The sequence below is a fragment of the Mobula hypostoma genome, chromosome 5, assembly GCF_963921235.1.
Source record: "Mobula hypostoma chromosome 5, sMobHyp1.1, whole genome shotgun sequence".
NCBI lineage: Eukaryota > Metazoa > Chordata > Chondrichthyes > Myliobatiformes > Myliobatidae > Mobula > Mobula hypostoma.
Window position 1 is genome coordinate 119262339 of NC_086101.1, and position 16159 is coordinate 119278497.

At 57.1% G+C, this 16159-nt stretch overlaps 1 protein-coding gene across 6 annotated transcripts in view; it reads right to left on the reverse strand.

Annotated features, from left to right (window-relative positions):
• LOC134346970 (lysine-specific demethylase 6B-like) overlaps window positions 1-16159 on the reverse strand; it is a 235795-nt gene that overhangs the window by 26219 nt on the left and 193417 nt on the right. For all 6 annotated transcript variants that reach the window (XM_063048889.1, XM_063048891.1, XM_063048892.1 and 3 more), the window contains 10 exons: window positions 16064-16156; window positions 14214-14433; window positions 13563-13652; window positions 12548-12736; window positions 10612-10779; window positions 9009-9263; window positions 6161-7899; window positions 5375-5501; window positions 4139-4244; window positions 932-1137 (listed from right to left, as the gene is read on the reverse strand). In XM_063048889.1, coding sequence (XP_062904959.1) covers window positions 932-1137; window positions 4139-4244; window positions 5375-5501; window positions 6161-7899; window positions 9009-9263; window positions 10612-10779; window positions 12548-12736; window positions 13563-13652; window positions 14214-14433; window positions 16064-16156 — 3193 coding nt within the window. The remainder of the gene's footprint in view (window positions 1-931; window positions 1138-4138; window positions 4245-5374; window positions 5502-6160; window positions 7900-9008; window positions 9264-10611; window positions 10780-12547; window positions 12737-13562; window positions 13653-14213; window positions 14434-16063; window positions 16157-16159) is intronic.

Here is a 16159-nt window from a genome sequence, read left to right on the forward strand (position 1 = left end):
CCCATCCACTCTCTCTCCCGTCTCCCCCCTCCCTCTGCCCATCTCCCCCTCCCCATCCCCACCCACACACTCTCTCCCATCTCCCCCACTCCCTCTGCCCCTCCCCCCATCCCCTCTCTCTCCCGTCTCCCCCCTCCCCATCCCCACCCACACACTCTCCCCTGTCTCCCCCACTCCCTCTCTCCCAGCTGACACCCCTGCATAGTTTCTGTTACTCTGCTCACAACCCCTCAGCATCCCTCGAGGGACAGGTCATGTCTTCCTACTGGCCCTCTAGTGAGGGTGTCTCCTCACCTCTACACATTTGTACAGGGACATCTCTATATCACAGCGGTCTCAGAGCGTGTGAGTGTGTGTCTGTGTGATGTGCATGAGGGTGTGTGTGCACAAGTCTGTGTTTCTCTGCACACAGACATGCCTGTGTGCACGTTCATGTGAGTATGCTGCTCTGCACACAAACGTGTGCAAATACGTGTGTGTGGAGTTTGCATGTACTCCCATGACCAGGTGTATGTGTGGAAATCACATGTACTCCTGCGATCACGTGTTTCTACTGGGTGCTCTGTTTTCCACCCATGTGAGGTCGATGGGTTAACCAGCCACTGTGAACTGCCCCCCCGGGTGTGTATTCTGGGGGGAGTTGATGGGAGCGTGTGGTGGGGGGGGGGGAATGAAGTGGGATCGGTGTGACTGGGTGGCTGTTGTCGGTACAGAGTTGATGGGCTGAAGGGACTGTTTCCCTTCTGTGGTTCCTCTCTACATCTAGAGTCTCTGTCATCTCAACCCTCTCCGTTCCCCATCACCTTCCTAGCAAATGTTTGGCAGTCCCCCCCCCCACGCCCCCCCAGAGGAACTCAAGAGGGGCCAGAGTAGGTCACCCAGCCCCTCCAGGCTAGCTCACTGCCCATCGCGATCACATCCCCTGGCTGACCTGCAGAGATTCCTGGAAGGAGGAGGCTTGGTACTGGGCGTACTTGGCGATGGTGGTGTGGGAGCGGCTGCTCTCGCACGGCCAGGTCTGGGTGCCCCCCGAGGGGTCCCAGTTCTCGTCCGACGGCTGCTGCAGCTGGGTCCGCACTTCCACCGCGTGCTCGCCGTTGGCCTCCACCAGCGTCTTGGTCGAGAAGAGGCCCAGATCTGCTCCAGGAAGGGGAGAGAGAAAGGGTCAGGAGGAGCAGAAGGGTTTGAAAGGCCATCAGCCAACCATCCCAACAAAAACACCACCGGGTCTTGGCATCGTTTGCTAGGACTCCTTCCTCTTATCCATGTCACCCCATCCCCAACCCCTGTCTATGGGCGCTCCATCAGCCTCAGGAGACACAGGAGATGGCAGGTAGTGAAACGCACAAAATGCTGGAGGAACTCAGTGTGCATCTGCAGCCCTTTATCATCTTCACTCATCACCTCCCAGCCTCCGTCACTATTCCCACTCTCCCCTCCTCCATCTGCTCATTTCCCCTCCTCACCTGGATCCACCCTTCACCTCCCAGTCCCTGTCACTATTCCCACTCTCTCCTCCATCCGCCCATCTCCCCTCCTCACCTGGATCCACCCATCACCTCCCAGCCTCTGTCACTATTCCCACTCTCCCCTCCTCCATCTGTCCATCTCCTCTCCTCACCTGGATCCACCCATCACCTCCCAGCCTCTGTCACTAATCCCACTCTCCCCTCCTCCATCTCCCCTCCTCACCTGGATCCACCCATCACCTCCCAGCCTCGGTCACTATTCCCACTCTCCCCTCCTCCATCTGTCCATCACCTCTCCTCACCTGGATCCACCCATCACCTCCCAGCCTCGGTCACTATTCCCACTCTCCCCTCCTCCATCTCCCCACTACCTCTCCTCACCTGGATCCACCCATCACCCTCCAGTCGCTGTCACTATTCCCACTCTCCCCTCCTCCATCTCCCCTCCTCACCTGGATCCACCCATCACCTCCCAGCCTCGGTCACTATTCCCACTCTCCCCTCCTCCATCTGTCCATCACCCCTCCTCACCTGGATCCACCCTTCACCTCCCAGTCTCTGTCACTATTCCCACTCTCCCCTCCTCCATCTGTCCATCACCCCTCCTCACCTGGATCCACCCATCACCTCCCAGTCTCTGTCACTATTCCCACTCTCCCCTCCTCCATCTGTCCATCACCCCTCCTCACCTGGATCCACCCATCACCTCCCAGTCTCTGTCACTATTCCCACTCTCCCCTCCTCCATCTGTCCATCACCCCTCCTCACCTGGATCCATCCATCACCTCCCAGCCTCTGTCACTATTCCCACTCTCCCCTCCTCCATCTACCCCTGGGTCCTGCTCCGACCAATCAGACTGAGATTGATCTGATGTTCTTCCTTACACAACCCCATGGATTGTAAAGATCCCTGAAATGTCTGCATAGCGTATGTACAGTGGAGAGCATTCCGACTGGTTGCATGGCAACTTGAATGGAGTCTCCATTGCACAGATCACAGAGGGCTTTAGACTCAACCATCTCCATCAGGGGCACAGCCCTCCTCACCAACGAGGACATCCTCAGGAACCAGTGCCTCAAGAAGGTGCCATCCATCAGTATAGACCCTCCCATCCAAGAAATGCCTTCTTTCTGTTTCCACCATCAGGGAGGAGGTACAGGAGCCTGAAGACCCACACTCAGTGATTTAGGGACAGCTTCTTCCCCTCTGCCCCTGGATCTCTGAGCGGACACTGAACCCATGAACACTACCCCACTGTTTTGCACTTTTTGCACGACTTATTTTTGTAATTTGTACACTTTTCTGTTGTTGCACTGTACTGCTGCCACAAAGCAACAAATCTCATGTCAAACGTCAGTGACATTAAATCTGATTCTGTTCCAGTGAGTATAACATGAGGATTACTTCCTCACCACCCAGGACATGCTCTCTTCTCGCTGCTGCCATCAGGAAGAAGGTACAGGAGCCTCAGGACCCACACCACCAGATTCAGCAGCAATAGTTATTACCCCTCAACCATCAGGCTCTTGAACCAGAGAGGTTAACTTCAATCAACTTCACTTGCCCCAACATTGCACTGTTTCCACAAACTAAGGACTCACTTTCAAGGACTCTTCATCTCAAGTTCTCCATACTTTTGCTTATTTATTTATTTATTATTACTGTTATTGTTGTTTCATCTTTTTGTAGTTTCAGTTTGTTGCCTTCTACACACTGGATGTTTGTCTATCTTTGCTGTGTGTGGTACTTCAATTGATTCAATGGTATTTCTCTATTGAGTATGCCCACAAGAATCTCAGAGCGGTATATGGTGACATCTATGTACTTTGATAATAAATTTATCTTGTACTTTCAGAGAGAAGGCGTTCACCGACTGTCTTAAACTTTAGTGGGACAGGCAGCAGTTATGGAGACAAAATGGATGCCGTCACTCTCCAACAATGCTATTTGACTTGACCCACTGAGTTTGTCCAGCAGATTGTGTGTTGCTACAGATTCCAGACTCTGCAGTCTGCTGGGACCTGTGATTATGTCCCCCGATAACAGATTCACCAAACCCTCCTTGTCAAGGCTTCCCATTGGCTCCCCCCACTGGTAATGGATTCACTAACCCTTCATGTCCAGGCTTCCCATTGGCTCCCCCCACTGGTAATGGATTCACCCTCCTTGTCGAAGCTTCCCATTGGCTCCCCCCACTGGTAATAGATTCACCGATCCTCCTTGTCGAGGCTTCTCATAGACTTCTGGAGCTTTGCACCCACAATCCTGAAGGACCCCTGGACAATTTTTCCCTTCCCTAAGCCAGAGGTCATCGCGCAGTAACACCTGGAGGTGCTGTTCAATCAACAAGAGCGATGCAGATACCCTGGGCATAAAGCAGGAAGCAGAGCGGCCAGCCTGTGCACAGCAAGATCCCACAAGGATAATGTCTGAGCGACTTTCGCAGAGTTACGTTGGACAAGGGGTAAACTCTGATCCGGGATCCCAAAAGGTCCCTTTTGCCCTTCCAATGTGGGTGGGGTGGGGGGGGGGAGCAACCCCTGGAGAGCAGAAACAGGTCATTGTGATGTCCCGGATGACCCTCCTCAGCGCAAGGTGGGGGGAGGGAGTGGTGGGGCGGGGCGTGCGGCGGTATTCTCCTCGAGGTTTTGAATGGGTAGGCACTCACTCAGCCGCAGGGATCCAGCCAGCCCCCGGATCACGGTGATCGGTGTCTTTGGGTCCGTACAGAACTGCTGTAACACAGGCGAAAAGGCATCCCGCTTACTTTCCAACTGCAGGGGGGTAAAGACAGGAGGAATGGGGGCAGGGGAGGTAGAGAGAGGGGAGGGGCAGGGGGAGAGGGGGTGGAGGGGGTAGGGAGGGGGAGGGAGAGGTGGGCAGAGGGAGAGGGGGTGGAGGAAGGAGGGAAGAGAGCAATTAAAGCAACATTAACTCAGATACAACTCCGTGTCCCATCCAGGGTCTGAAAATCAATGAAAGACGGCGAGACTGCCATCGACCCATCCTTTGCAGCTCAACGCCAGTCTTCCACCCATCCCCACACCTTCCCCCAAAATTTCATCAGCGGCTTTGATGGTTTGAGATGCATTGGGTGGCTTTGCAAAAAAACTGACCCAAATGTCTCGACGTGTCTTATGGGGAATGGTAGAATGAGCTTGGGCTTTTCTCTATGGAGGGGAGGAGGAGGACAGGTGATGATAGGTACGTGCAAGATGATACGAGGCATAGACAGAGTGGACATTTCTTTATTTATTTAGAGACAGTGCGCAGAACACGCCATTCCAGACCAACAGCCGCTCCACTCAGCAAACCAACTATTTAACCCTGGCCTAATCGCGGGACAGTTTACAATGAGTTACCGGAGCACGTTGTAAGTTTAAAAAGTTGTTTGGACAAGTACGTAGGCAGGAAAGGTTTAGACCAGGGGTTCCCAACCTTGGTCGCAGACTTCCCCCCCCCCCCCCCCGCTGTTAATGTTAGAGGTTTATGGCATATAAAAGTTTTGGGACCCCGGTTTAGAGGGATGTTGGACAAACAGACACATTTGGGACGAGCTCAGGTTGACGACATGGTCGGCAGAGATGCTGCGGGCAGAAGGGCCTGTTTCTATGTTGTGTATCTCTAGGATTTCTTCAACAGCGATTCCACGGGTAGATAGCAAGGACCTGATGCAGACGGACCAGATAGCACACAGCACTGAGGAGTGACAGGGCCGTATGGAAAGTAAACAGGCCCTTCAGCCGATCACTGCCATGCTGACCCTCTCAGCTAATTGCGCTGGCTCTAGCATCCCACTTGTCGCAGGGAGCAGGATGGGAGAGGGTGGGAAATGGGGAACGGGGGGCTAGTCATGAGGGACAGGTGGAGGGGGGCTGTGGCTGAGGCAGGCCAGCGTACTTACGTAGATACTGGGCGTCGGAGGGTTGAGCTTCTCTCGTTGTGCCTGTTGCTCTGTCAGGCAGCCTGGCTTCACCGAGTTGGCGGGCAGCACGTAGGACTCCGTGAATTTGCCCTTCAGCTTGGTGGACCTACAACAGAGCAAAGGGGTGAGGCTCGCAGGTCAACGGCAGCCGAAACTGATCCATCCCAAATTGAGCAGCCTAACTGGGTGTTAATCCAGCTCCCTCACACTGTCCTTCAGTGACTCCTCTCCCCCAGCACCCTGTGTCACTGACTGTATCCCCACTGACGTTAATCCAGCTCCCTCACTCCGTCCCTCAGTGACCCTCATCTCCCAGCAGCCTGTCTGATTGTACGTCTCACGTAGGTACACCTGGACTGACATTAATCGAGCTCTCTCACACTGACGGTGTTTAAGTCTATCAGTCCAGTTAGCATGCACATCTCTACAAGTACCGATCATGAAGCTGTTGTCTCAGCCCACCAGGAGTGCTAAACACCCGTTTTAGAGGGTGGGTGGGTTTGGGAACAAGTGTTCGGAGGGAGGGAGGGAGGTAGGGGCGCTCAGAGGGATGGAGAAAGGGGGTTTTGGGAGGGAGGGGTGTTCAGGGGGAGCGGTTCACGGGAAGAGGGGTTCATGGGGAAGACGGGCTCAGGGGGGAAGAGGGGTTCATGGGGGTTCACGGGGGAGGGGGTTTAGAGGAAGAGGGGTTCACAGGGGAGGGGGGTTCACAGGGGGGAGGGGGTTCAGAGGGTTGGGGGGAGGCCTCCTTCCCCTTGTACTTACTTGCAGGCGGTGATGATATCGGCCCCGGGACTTTCGATGGTGAGCTCTGACAGCCGGGGCCGCCTGTCTTCCACCTCCGAGGCAATGAAGGTCTCCCGGTCGCCGCTCTCCACCTTCACCAGCTTGATCTTCAGCTCCTTGGTGGTGCCCTCGGGGAAGGATTTGACGCGCAGGATGTCCGAAGGCCCAAGGGAGGTTCGGCTGCCAGCATCTGACTCCCTGCTGGCCGGGGCCGCCGGCTCAGCCCGCTTGCCTTCCGCCCTCTCCGGCTCCTCCAGGGTCGGCGCCGAGGGCCTGGAGGGTTTGGCGCCCTCGGCCTTGCCCTTCTCCCGGGCCTGGATTTCTTTGCTCTGTAGATCAATGTTGCCCAGGATCCGCCGCTGCTTCCCCTTCCCCGACTTGCTGCTGCGGCGCCCACGGTCCCGGGCCGAGTGCTTGCCGCGGTGCCTGTCCTGCCCGCCGGCGACCGGAGGGGACGGCGACCCGGCGGCCTTTGCCCTGGAGGAGGGGCGCTGAGCGCCCGCCACGTTCTCGCAGGCGCGGACGGGGCTGGGCGAGGCCAGCGGGGACGCGGGTTCGGGAGCCGGCTGTTTGGTGGGCGGCTCGGCCGCCTGGGGCGGGGCGTGGGCAGGGCTGGGCTCGGGGGCGGGCCGCTTGGCCGGTGACTCTGCTGCTTTGGGGGAGGCGTGGGCAGTGTCGGGCTCGGGACGGGGCTCGGCGGCCTGCGCGTGAGATGGGTGAGGGGGAGAAGGCCGATGTCGGTGCCGGTGATGGTGGTGGTGGTGACGCCGCCGATGATGTCGGGCCTCGTCGGCGAAGACGGCCTTGATCCACACCTCACTGTCGGGCAGGCTGGCTGGGGACCGGTCGTTGGGCGAGGAGGAGGCCGGAGATGCCTTACAGGGGAGCCTCTTCTCTTCCTCGGGCTCAGGTGAACGCTCGGCCCGGTGGCAGCCCAATGCCTCAGCCTCGGTTTCTGCCGCCACACTGGGCGGCTGGGCTTCGAGAGCTGGTAAGGCCTCCTGCTTTGGGGTGCAGGGCGTAGGGTGGGTGGGGATAGCAGGGGGGGAAGGCCGCGGCTGTGGCAGAGCTGCTGCTGCCACTGTGCGGGCCGGGAGGCCGCAGGTGAGAGGCGGAGGCCTGGGCAGCCAGCGGCCTTCAGCACCGCCAACCGCACACGCCAGCTTAGGGCCCTCGGGGAGGCTCAGGGCCTCATCGGTTGGCCGGCTCGGCCTACCAACTGAGGCCGGAGCCCCGGCTGCCTGGTGGAGCATCAGCCTTGGGGCCGGCTTACCTCTGGCCTCCTGGTCGGTGCAAGTGCGGTGAGGGCCGGAGAGGGGCGGCATCCGGGGCTGTGCGGCCCGGCAGGGCTCCCGAGGCAAGGCCGGGGAAGGAGCGTCGCGGACGGGCTGAGCCAAGGCCCCTCCGCTCTTCTGGACCCGTTGATCCTTGGCTGCAGGCGGGCTCCTGTCTGGCTGCTCTGGGGTGGTGGGTGGCGTCCCACTCGGCCGCAGGGCAGGGGTCGGTTGGGCACGGGGCTGGGGTTGGGGGCGGCCTGGCTCCCCTTCTCCTTCCTCCCTGGCTTGGCTGGGTGAGGAACGCACAGAGTTGGGGGGGATACACGATTGAGCTTCAGCCTCGGGTTTCTCGGCGGCCTTGCCCCCACCCTGGCGAGGCGTTGCCTCCCGCTCCTGTCGGCTGCTCGGAGCCCGGCCTTTGACCTCTGAATGCTGGAGGCTCTGCGGGAGAAGGAGAGAGACCGTTAAATCATCTTCTGCAATGAGATGGCAGGGCAAGCGATGGACAAGATTACACTGCAAGGGAGCAGGCACAGCCTCTCCGAGTAACAGGGACAACCCACCCATGCCAGCCAAGATGCCCACGTACACGCACGCGTTCGGTCTCCATGCGCAGGGGTTCCCCTACCTGCGGTCCACAGACCCCTCAGTTAGCTGTTAGGCTCCGTGGCATAAAAAAATGGTTGGGAAACCTTTCACAGGGTGGAGATGCATTTCTACCACTCCTTCCCTCTGCCAGCCTGCAGGTCACCCTTGGGCAAGGTGTAGCACCTGCTTAGCCCCCCCTCCACCGATCAGGATCATGTGAAACTATGGGGGCAGGTGGTGGATGGTCGTACGAGCAGCCGGTGCAGATCACGAGTCTGGTTATGCAACCACTGACGCCAGGCAGACAATCTCTGAAGAGTATTGATAATGGCTGGGGTCACCCATCTTGTAAAGACACTGCCCAGAAGAAGGCAATGCCAAACCACTTGTGTAGAAAAACTTTCCAAGAACAATCATGGTCACAGAAAGACCACGATCGCTCTCATCATACGACACGACACAGAATGATCTCTGTGAACCAGAGATTCCCAAACCGGGATCCCCATACCCCATGGTGACTGGTATTAGTCCATGGCAATAAACAGGTTGGGAACCCCCTACCTCGGTGTCTTTGCAATGTTACTATGACTGGGCACAACCTTTCCCTCAGGCATCTCGTTCCACAAACTGATCACTTTCTGGGTGAAGAAGCTGCTCCCTCAGGTTCCTGTTAAATCTACCCCCCCCCCATTCTAAACCTGTGCCCTCTGGTTCTTGATTCACCAACCCTGGGGTACAAGACCATCTAAGCCCCTCGTGATTTCACACGAATGGTTGGAGAGAGGTGGGTTCTCCAGGGACTGAGGGCGACGTGAATGATTTGAGCGTGACGAATTCGGAGTGAGGCGTGGGGGAGTGGATTGCATTGAGCGGGAGGGTGGGGTGGGGAGGTGCTAGGGGATGGAGTACGGATGCACTGGGAGGGGGTTCTGGGCTGGGACACAGAGCTCTGAGCTACTCACGGGGCTGGGGGTGACTGTCCACGACACTCCCCGGTCAGGTCCCGCTGTCCTCTGCTGCGAAGCAGTCTCTCCCGGCGAGGTCTCACCCTCCATTCTGGGCCTCCTTCCTGTGCCCTCCTTCTCCCCCTGCCCCTGGCAGGCTGCCCGGCCATGGGACCCTCCCTGCGAGGAGGCAGCACTATCACCGGATGCTGTGGTGACCAGGACGGTGGGGGTGCTGGGCGTGGAAGGGTGGATTTCTGGTTTCCTGTGCTCCTTCATTGGGGGGGGAAGAGAGAGAGTGAGAGACAGTTCACACAGCCCTATCCACACAAACACACACAGAGACGCAGTCGCACACACAGACCCCAAACCTGTAGCCCTCCCCATACCCGTCACGTCCACAGATAAGAGAAACAGGCCCTTCGGCCCATTGAATGCATGCTGACCCCTCTGCACAGGTCCCATGCCTCTGTCACCTCCTCCCAGATTACACTTCTTACCCACACACTGAAAGGGTAGTCAAGGGCCTGTTCTGCGCCGTCTCTCTAAATAAATAAATCACAGATATACAGCGGCCAATTAACCCATCAAGCCCCGCACATCATTAGGACGTGGGAGGGAACCAGAGCACTCGGGGGAAACTCACTCAGTCACAGGGACCGATCGTCCCACCACAACTTTGCTGTGGCTTCCATCGCTCAGCTACATCTCTGACCCCCGCTCACGCTCCTCCTGCCCCGTTTATCCTCCACGTCCTGCGCCTCCCTCTCCTGTGCAGTGGGACACACTTCACTCCAACTGCCAGCACGCTTCTGTCTAGGAAACTGTGCGATGAGACCCGCCCCTCTCTCTCTGCCCACCCCTCCCCATTCTCTCCCTCTCTCTCTGTTACAACACAGAACAGGAAGAGGCCTTTCAGCCCATCATATCTGTGCTACACACAATGCCAATTCAAAACATCATGCTCCGTCACTCTAAACCTCTTCCCTCAACCTGTTAGCATTTGACATTTCTACTCTGACATAAAGATGCTGCCTGTCCAGTCTGCATCTCTCAGAACGTTATAAACCTCTATCATATCTCTCCTCAGCCGCCACCGCTCCACACAAAACTACCCAACTTTGTCCAGCCCCTCGATATAGCTCCGACAAGAAAAGCAATCCCTCCTGCACCCTGACACCTCCACAACCTTCCTGCAATGGGGCTGAATGTGGGCTCACAGGAGCAACGTAACTTCTTGGCTCTTTTAATCACCCGCCTGTCCAATGAAGGCAAGCCTGCCGTGCCTCTTCGTTCCATCCCACGTACTTGTGTCGCCACTTTCGGGGAGCACCCCGTGATCACCCCATGCCCCGAGATCCCCCCGTGACCCGCGATCCCCCCATGACCCGCAATCCACCCGTGCCCCGCGATCCCCCCATGACCCACGATCCCCCCGTGCCCCGTGATCCCGCCCGTGCATCGCGATCCCCCGTGCCCTGCGATCCCCCGTGCATCGTGATCCCCCCGTGCCCCGCGATCCCCCCTGTACCCCGCGATCCCCCCGTACCCCGCGATCCCCCCCGTACCCCGCAATCCCCCCCCCATGCACCAGTGGTCCCAGGGTTCGGTGAGGCTGTACCTGAACGACGGGCGTTGCCTCCCTCCTTCCCTGCGGCCATGGTTCCTTGTGTGCGTGGTGCCAGGAGACGACGTCCGTTCTCTGCGGCTGGAATTGGGGGTGGGGGTGGAGGTGGGAGCCGGAGTGGGTGGTCTCCCCCAGCCTCTGCGTTCCTGCACCGTGGGCATGCTGGAAGGGGGGGGGAGGAAAAGGGGGCAGACGCGTTAATGTACGGTGACCTCCTGCACCTCACGGATGCACGTCCCACACGCCACGCGGGTCGGGGCTACATGCAGCACCCAGTTACTGTGTGGATTGGATGGTTTGAAAACAGGGTCCCTGAAGGAGGTGGTCCATTCGACACAGGAGCAGAATGAGGCCATTCAGACAATTGAACAGCTCCACCATTCCATCATGGCTGATTTATTATCCCATTCTCCAGCCTCTCCCGTAACCACTGATGCCCTGACTAATCAAGAATTTTTCTAACCTCTGTCTTAATTACACGCAATGACTTGGTCTTCGCTGCTGCCTATGGCAATGAATTCCACAGATTCACCACCCTCTGACTCATCTTTGCCCTAAATGAACATCCCTCAATTCTGAGGCTGTGTCCTCTGATGTCCCCGACACACTTGCTGGGTCAGGTCCCTTGGGCAATCACAGGGGGTCCACCCCGGAAGGAACACAAGACCTGTTTACTCTGTAAGGCCCCGTACCGGATGGTGATGCCCAGTGACAGATTTCTGCTGCAGTGACCAGTGAAACTCCAATCACCCTCCGTAGGCGGCTCCCACTGTCAGACGTTTGCACCCCCTCCCTTCCATTTCCCACGCTGACATTCCATAAGACCATTCAACACAGGAACATAATCAGGCCCTTCAGCCCATCTTGTCCGTACTGACCATGTGACCATTGAAGCTGGTCCCATTTGCAACACCTCCTACCCCTCCTAAAGACACAGTATCAGAATTAACCGTGTTCCAGTGCCACAATGTTCGGGATATCTCGGCCCCTGGTGAAATACGGGCACTCCCAGTACCTGTGAAATATGGGCACTCCCAGTACCTGGCGAAGTACGGGCACTCCCAGTACCTGGTGAAGTACGGGCACTCCCAGTACCTGGTGAAGTACGGGCACTCCCAGTTCCTGGTGAAGTACGGGCACTCCCAGTACCTGGTGAAGTACGGGCACTCCCAGTACCTGGTGAAGTACGGGCACTCCCAGTACCTGTGAAGTACGGGCACTCCCAGTACCTGGTGAAGTACGGGCACTCCCAGTATCTGGTGAAGTACGGGCACTCCCAGTACCTGGTGAAATACGGGCACTCCCAGTACCTGGTGAAATACGGGCACTCCCAGTACCTGGTGAAGTACGGGCACTCCCAGTACCTGGTGAAGTACGGGCACTCCCAGTACCTGGTGAAGTACGGGCACTCCCAGTACCTGGTGAAGTACGGGCACTTCCAGTACCTGGTGAAGTACGGGCACTTCCAGTACCTGGTGAAGTACGGGCACTCCCAGTACCTGTGAAGTACGGGCACTCCCAGTACCTGGTGAAGTACGGGCACTCCCAGTACCTGGTGAAGTACGGGCACTCCCAGTACCTGGTGAAATACGGGCACTTCCAGTACCTGGTGAAGTACGGGCACTTCCAGTACCTGGTGAAGTACGGGCACTCCCAGTACCTGGTGAAATACGGGCACTCCCAGTACCTGGTGAAATACGGGCACTCCCAGTACCTGGTGAAGTACGGGCACTCCCAGTACCTGGTGAAGTACGGGCACTCCCAGTACCTGGTGAAGTACGGGCACTTCCAGTACCTGGTGAAGTACGGGCACTCCCAGTACCTGGTGAAGTACGGGCACTCCCAGTACCTGGTGAAGTACGGGCACTTCCAGTACCTGGTGAAGTACGGGCACTCCCAGTACCTGGTGAAATACGGACACTTCCAGTACCTGGTGACTCGGTGCATGGTCCGGGCTCACACTTCGCCGTCTCTTCACCGGGTTCGGAACTTCGCTGCCGTGCGAGGACCAGGCGGCCTGGTGCAGGGAGGGCGAGGGAGTGGGTGGAGGTGAGCAGTGGTCTGCAGGACCCCCTGGTCTTTTCAGCTGACAGCCGTTCTTGGTGTTGTAGCTTCTCTTCTGCATACAGGAGGATGCGGAGGGTGGAGGGCAGAGGAGAGGAGAGGGGAGGGAGGCAGGGGTGGAAAATGAGGAGGGAGAGGAGGGGAGGAGTGGGGACAGGAGCAGAAAGGGAGAGGGGAAAGAGGAATGGGGAGGAGAGCAGAGGGGAAAGAGGAATGGGGAGGAGAGCAGAGGGGAGAGAGAGAGGGGAACAGGAGAGGGAGAGGAGAGAGGGGGAGGGAAATGGGGGAAATGGGGAGAGAGAGAGGGGAGGGGAACCGAGGAGAGGAGTAGGATGGGGAATGGGGGTAAGGAGAGGAGGGGAGAATGAGAAAAAGGGAGATGAAGAGCGAAGAGAGGGGAATCAGAGAGTTGTTGAAATGGAGATGGATAGAGAGCAGAAAAGAGAATGGAGAGAGTGAGGGATGAAATTTATTTATTTAGTCACATACTGTGGAGTAGGCCCTTCAGCCCTTTGAACTGTGCCGCCCCAGGCCCGACAACCCCCGACTCAATCCTAGCCTAACCACGGGACGATTTACAATGACCAATTACCCTGCCCTGTCCGTCTTTGGACTGTGGGAGGAAACTGGAGCAGCCGGGGGAAACCCACGCACAAACTCTTTACAGAGGACGCCAGGACTGGACTACAAACTCTGCCCACCCGAGCTGTAATAATGTCGCACTGACCCCTACGTACCGTGGGGCCCATTTTGATGCAGGCAGTTGTTCCAATGGGCTTCAGCAGAGAATCTACAGGATGGGGAGGGAGGTCAGCGGGTAGGTGGGGGGGGGTCAATGGAGAATGGAGGGGTGGTCAGCGGAGAGGGGGGAGAAACCTCACCTGTTGTAACAAACTCCAGACCTCCTGCAGGGGCGGCAGTGCCCGCGAGCGGCTCTGGGGGGCGCTGGAGTGCAGCTTCCAGACATGGACCTGCCGGTGCAGAGGATGGGGAGGATGGGGGGATGGGGGGGTGGGGGGGGAAGAGGGGCGGGCATTGATGGAACACAGAAACATCAGTGTGTTAGAACCGCAGCCCAGGACAGGGTCAGGTCGGGACCACTCAGTGCCACACCACAACCTGCTGCGTGAAATGGTTCAGCTTCCACCCCAACCCTCCGACAGCCCGACACCAGGAACTGGCTGGAACGCAGCTGGTGCACCTGACTGTGTTGACCAGTCCGGTTACCCCTTTGAATGTTATGATAGGATTGAAACTGCAGTAAAGGTACTCCAGCGTCTTTACTTTCATAAAGTTTCATAGAGCTGGTCAACAACAAACACTCCAGCAAACTTCTGCAGAGGTGCCCGAGTGGTTGCATCACCAATAGCAACCACCAATAGGCAGGAACGCAAGAAGACGCAGAGGGTGGTGGACTGTGCCCAATACATCACGGATATATCTACCGAATAGTTCCTTCCCCTCGCCCCACGGTGCTACGCCTAGGTGCTGTGTGACCGCGCCCAGCCGGGTGCTGAAACTCGACCCCTCACCTGCTGCAGCCGGCTGATCCTGTTGCTGAGGTCGGCGTAGCTGAAGCCGCTGGTGTACCGCGCCGCGGTCTGGTAGCACTTGATGGCATCGTCCAGCTCCTGCTCGGACTCGTAGATCTGTCCCAGCTGCTCCCACACGCGGGGCTGGGGCTGCTCCTGCAGCAGGGACTGCACACAGCCGTGGATGCCCTCAAGCTTGCTGTGCAGTGCTCGAGGCAACCTGGGTGGGGAGGAGAGCCCGTGGAGAGTCAGAGGCAGGTTGCTGGACCGGGATTAGCGCTCTTGTCCAGCTCCAACACCATCAGTCACCTGGCATCAAGCATAATGCCCCAGAACCAGGAGGCAAACCCACGGCACTGGTGCCCAAGTGCAACAATTTCTATTGGCACGTGGCATACAGTGCCACCCCTCAATTTTTAAAAACCCCACCCATAATTGAAAGATGGAAAATTATCTTTACTGACAAATGAAGCAATGAATGATTTTTTCCATAACCCAAGGGCAATGAGATGTTTTTATGGGAAATTTCTCACACCGGCTTGTCACCAGCTAGACAGTTGGGAGAATGCACGACATTGGAAAATATGCTTTGAAATCCTTGTGTACTTATCAGTACTTGGGTAGCGAGTTTTTAATTTATTTTTGGGCATGAATTCTCCAAAAGGTTTGCCACCAGGGCTGCTAGTAGCAGGTGCAATAACTTGACCCTCCCTCAGAACTTTTTTTTCACACCCGTGCACCAGAAACACAAGTGTTACCTCCCCCCTTCTGTTTATTCAATCCATATGACTCCTCGTCCATGCAAAAAAACCTCTCCTCTCACAAAGAACGTACCTCTGGCCACTGGGGGAGAGGAGCAACTCACATATCACCAGTGAGCTGGGTTATCCTAACTGGGAGATGTGGCCAATGACTGGGAATGGAGCAGGAGATGGGGTTCTGGTGGGTTTAAAGGGAGCAGGAGATGGGGTTCTGGTGGGTTTAAAGGGAGCTGGAGATGGGGTTCTGGTGGGTTTAAAGGGAGCTGGAGACCGGCTCCCAATTTGTTTAAAGGGAGTGGGAGATGGGGTTCTGGTTTGTTTAGAGGGAGTGGGACACAGGGTCCAGGCAAGTTTAAAGAGAGCTGGAGATGGATTCCTGATGGGTTTAAAGGAAGCAGATGATGGGGTCCCAGTGGTTTAAAGGGAGATGGACGTGGGGTCCCAATTTATTTAAAAGAAGTAGGTGATGGAGTCATGGCGGCTGTAAAAGGAGTGGGAGATGGGTTCCCCACAGGTTAAAATGGAGTGGGAGACAGGGTCCTGTCAGGTTTATAGGGAGATGGGGTCCCGGTGGGTTTAAAGGGGGATGGGGTCCCGGTGGGTTTAAAGGGGGATGGGGTCCCGGTGGGTTTAAAGGGGGATGGGGTGCCGGTGGGTTTAAAGGGAGCAGGAAATGTCACAAGAGAGCCACTGGAGACTCTGAACAAGAGCACTGGAGCTTCTGAAATGGTGCCACAGGTGAATGGGTTCAAAGGCTGCTGATAAGTGAACTCCCACAGCCAGGGTGTGAGGTAGAAACCCATCCTCAATCCACCCCAGACATGACAGCTCTCAGCCTTCGCCAGGGGAAATGGGGTGCATCAGCTCTCAGCCTTCGCCAGGGGAAATGGGGTGCATCAGCTCTCAGTCTTGGCCAGGGGAATGGGGTGCATCATCTCTCAGCCTTGGCCAGGGTAAATGGGGTGCATGATCAGCCTGAGGAACAGGCTGGGAAACCCGCCCACTACAGATGGTGAACCAGACCAGGGGTCTGTGTCAGCGACCCCTGAAGTAACACAGCCCTCTCCCACCCCAAACCCCGGTACTCACCCTAATGTACTGTAAGGCTTCACAGAGAGCCCTAAGCTCGGAACGTGCGGAGGGTAGGAGTTGTACTGGGGCTGGCCGACACTGGCAGAACACCTG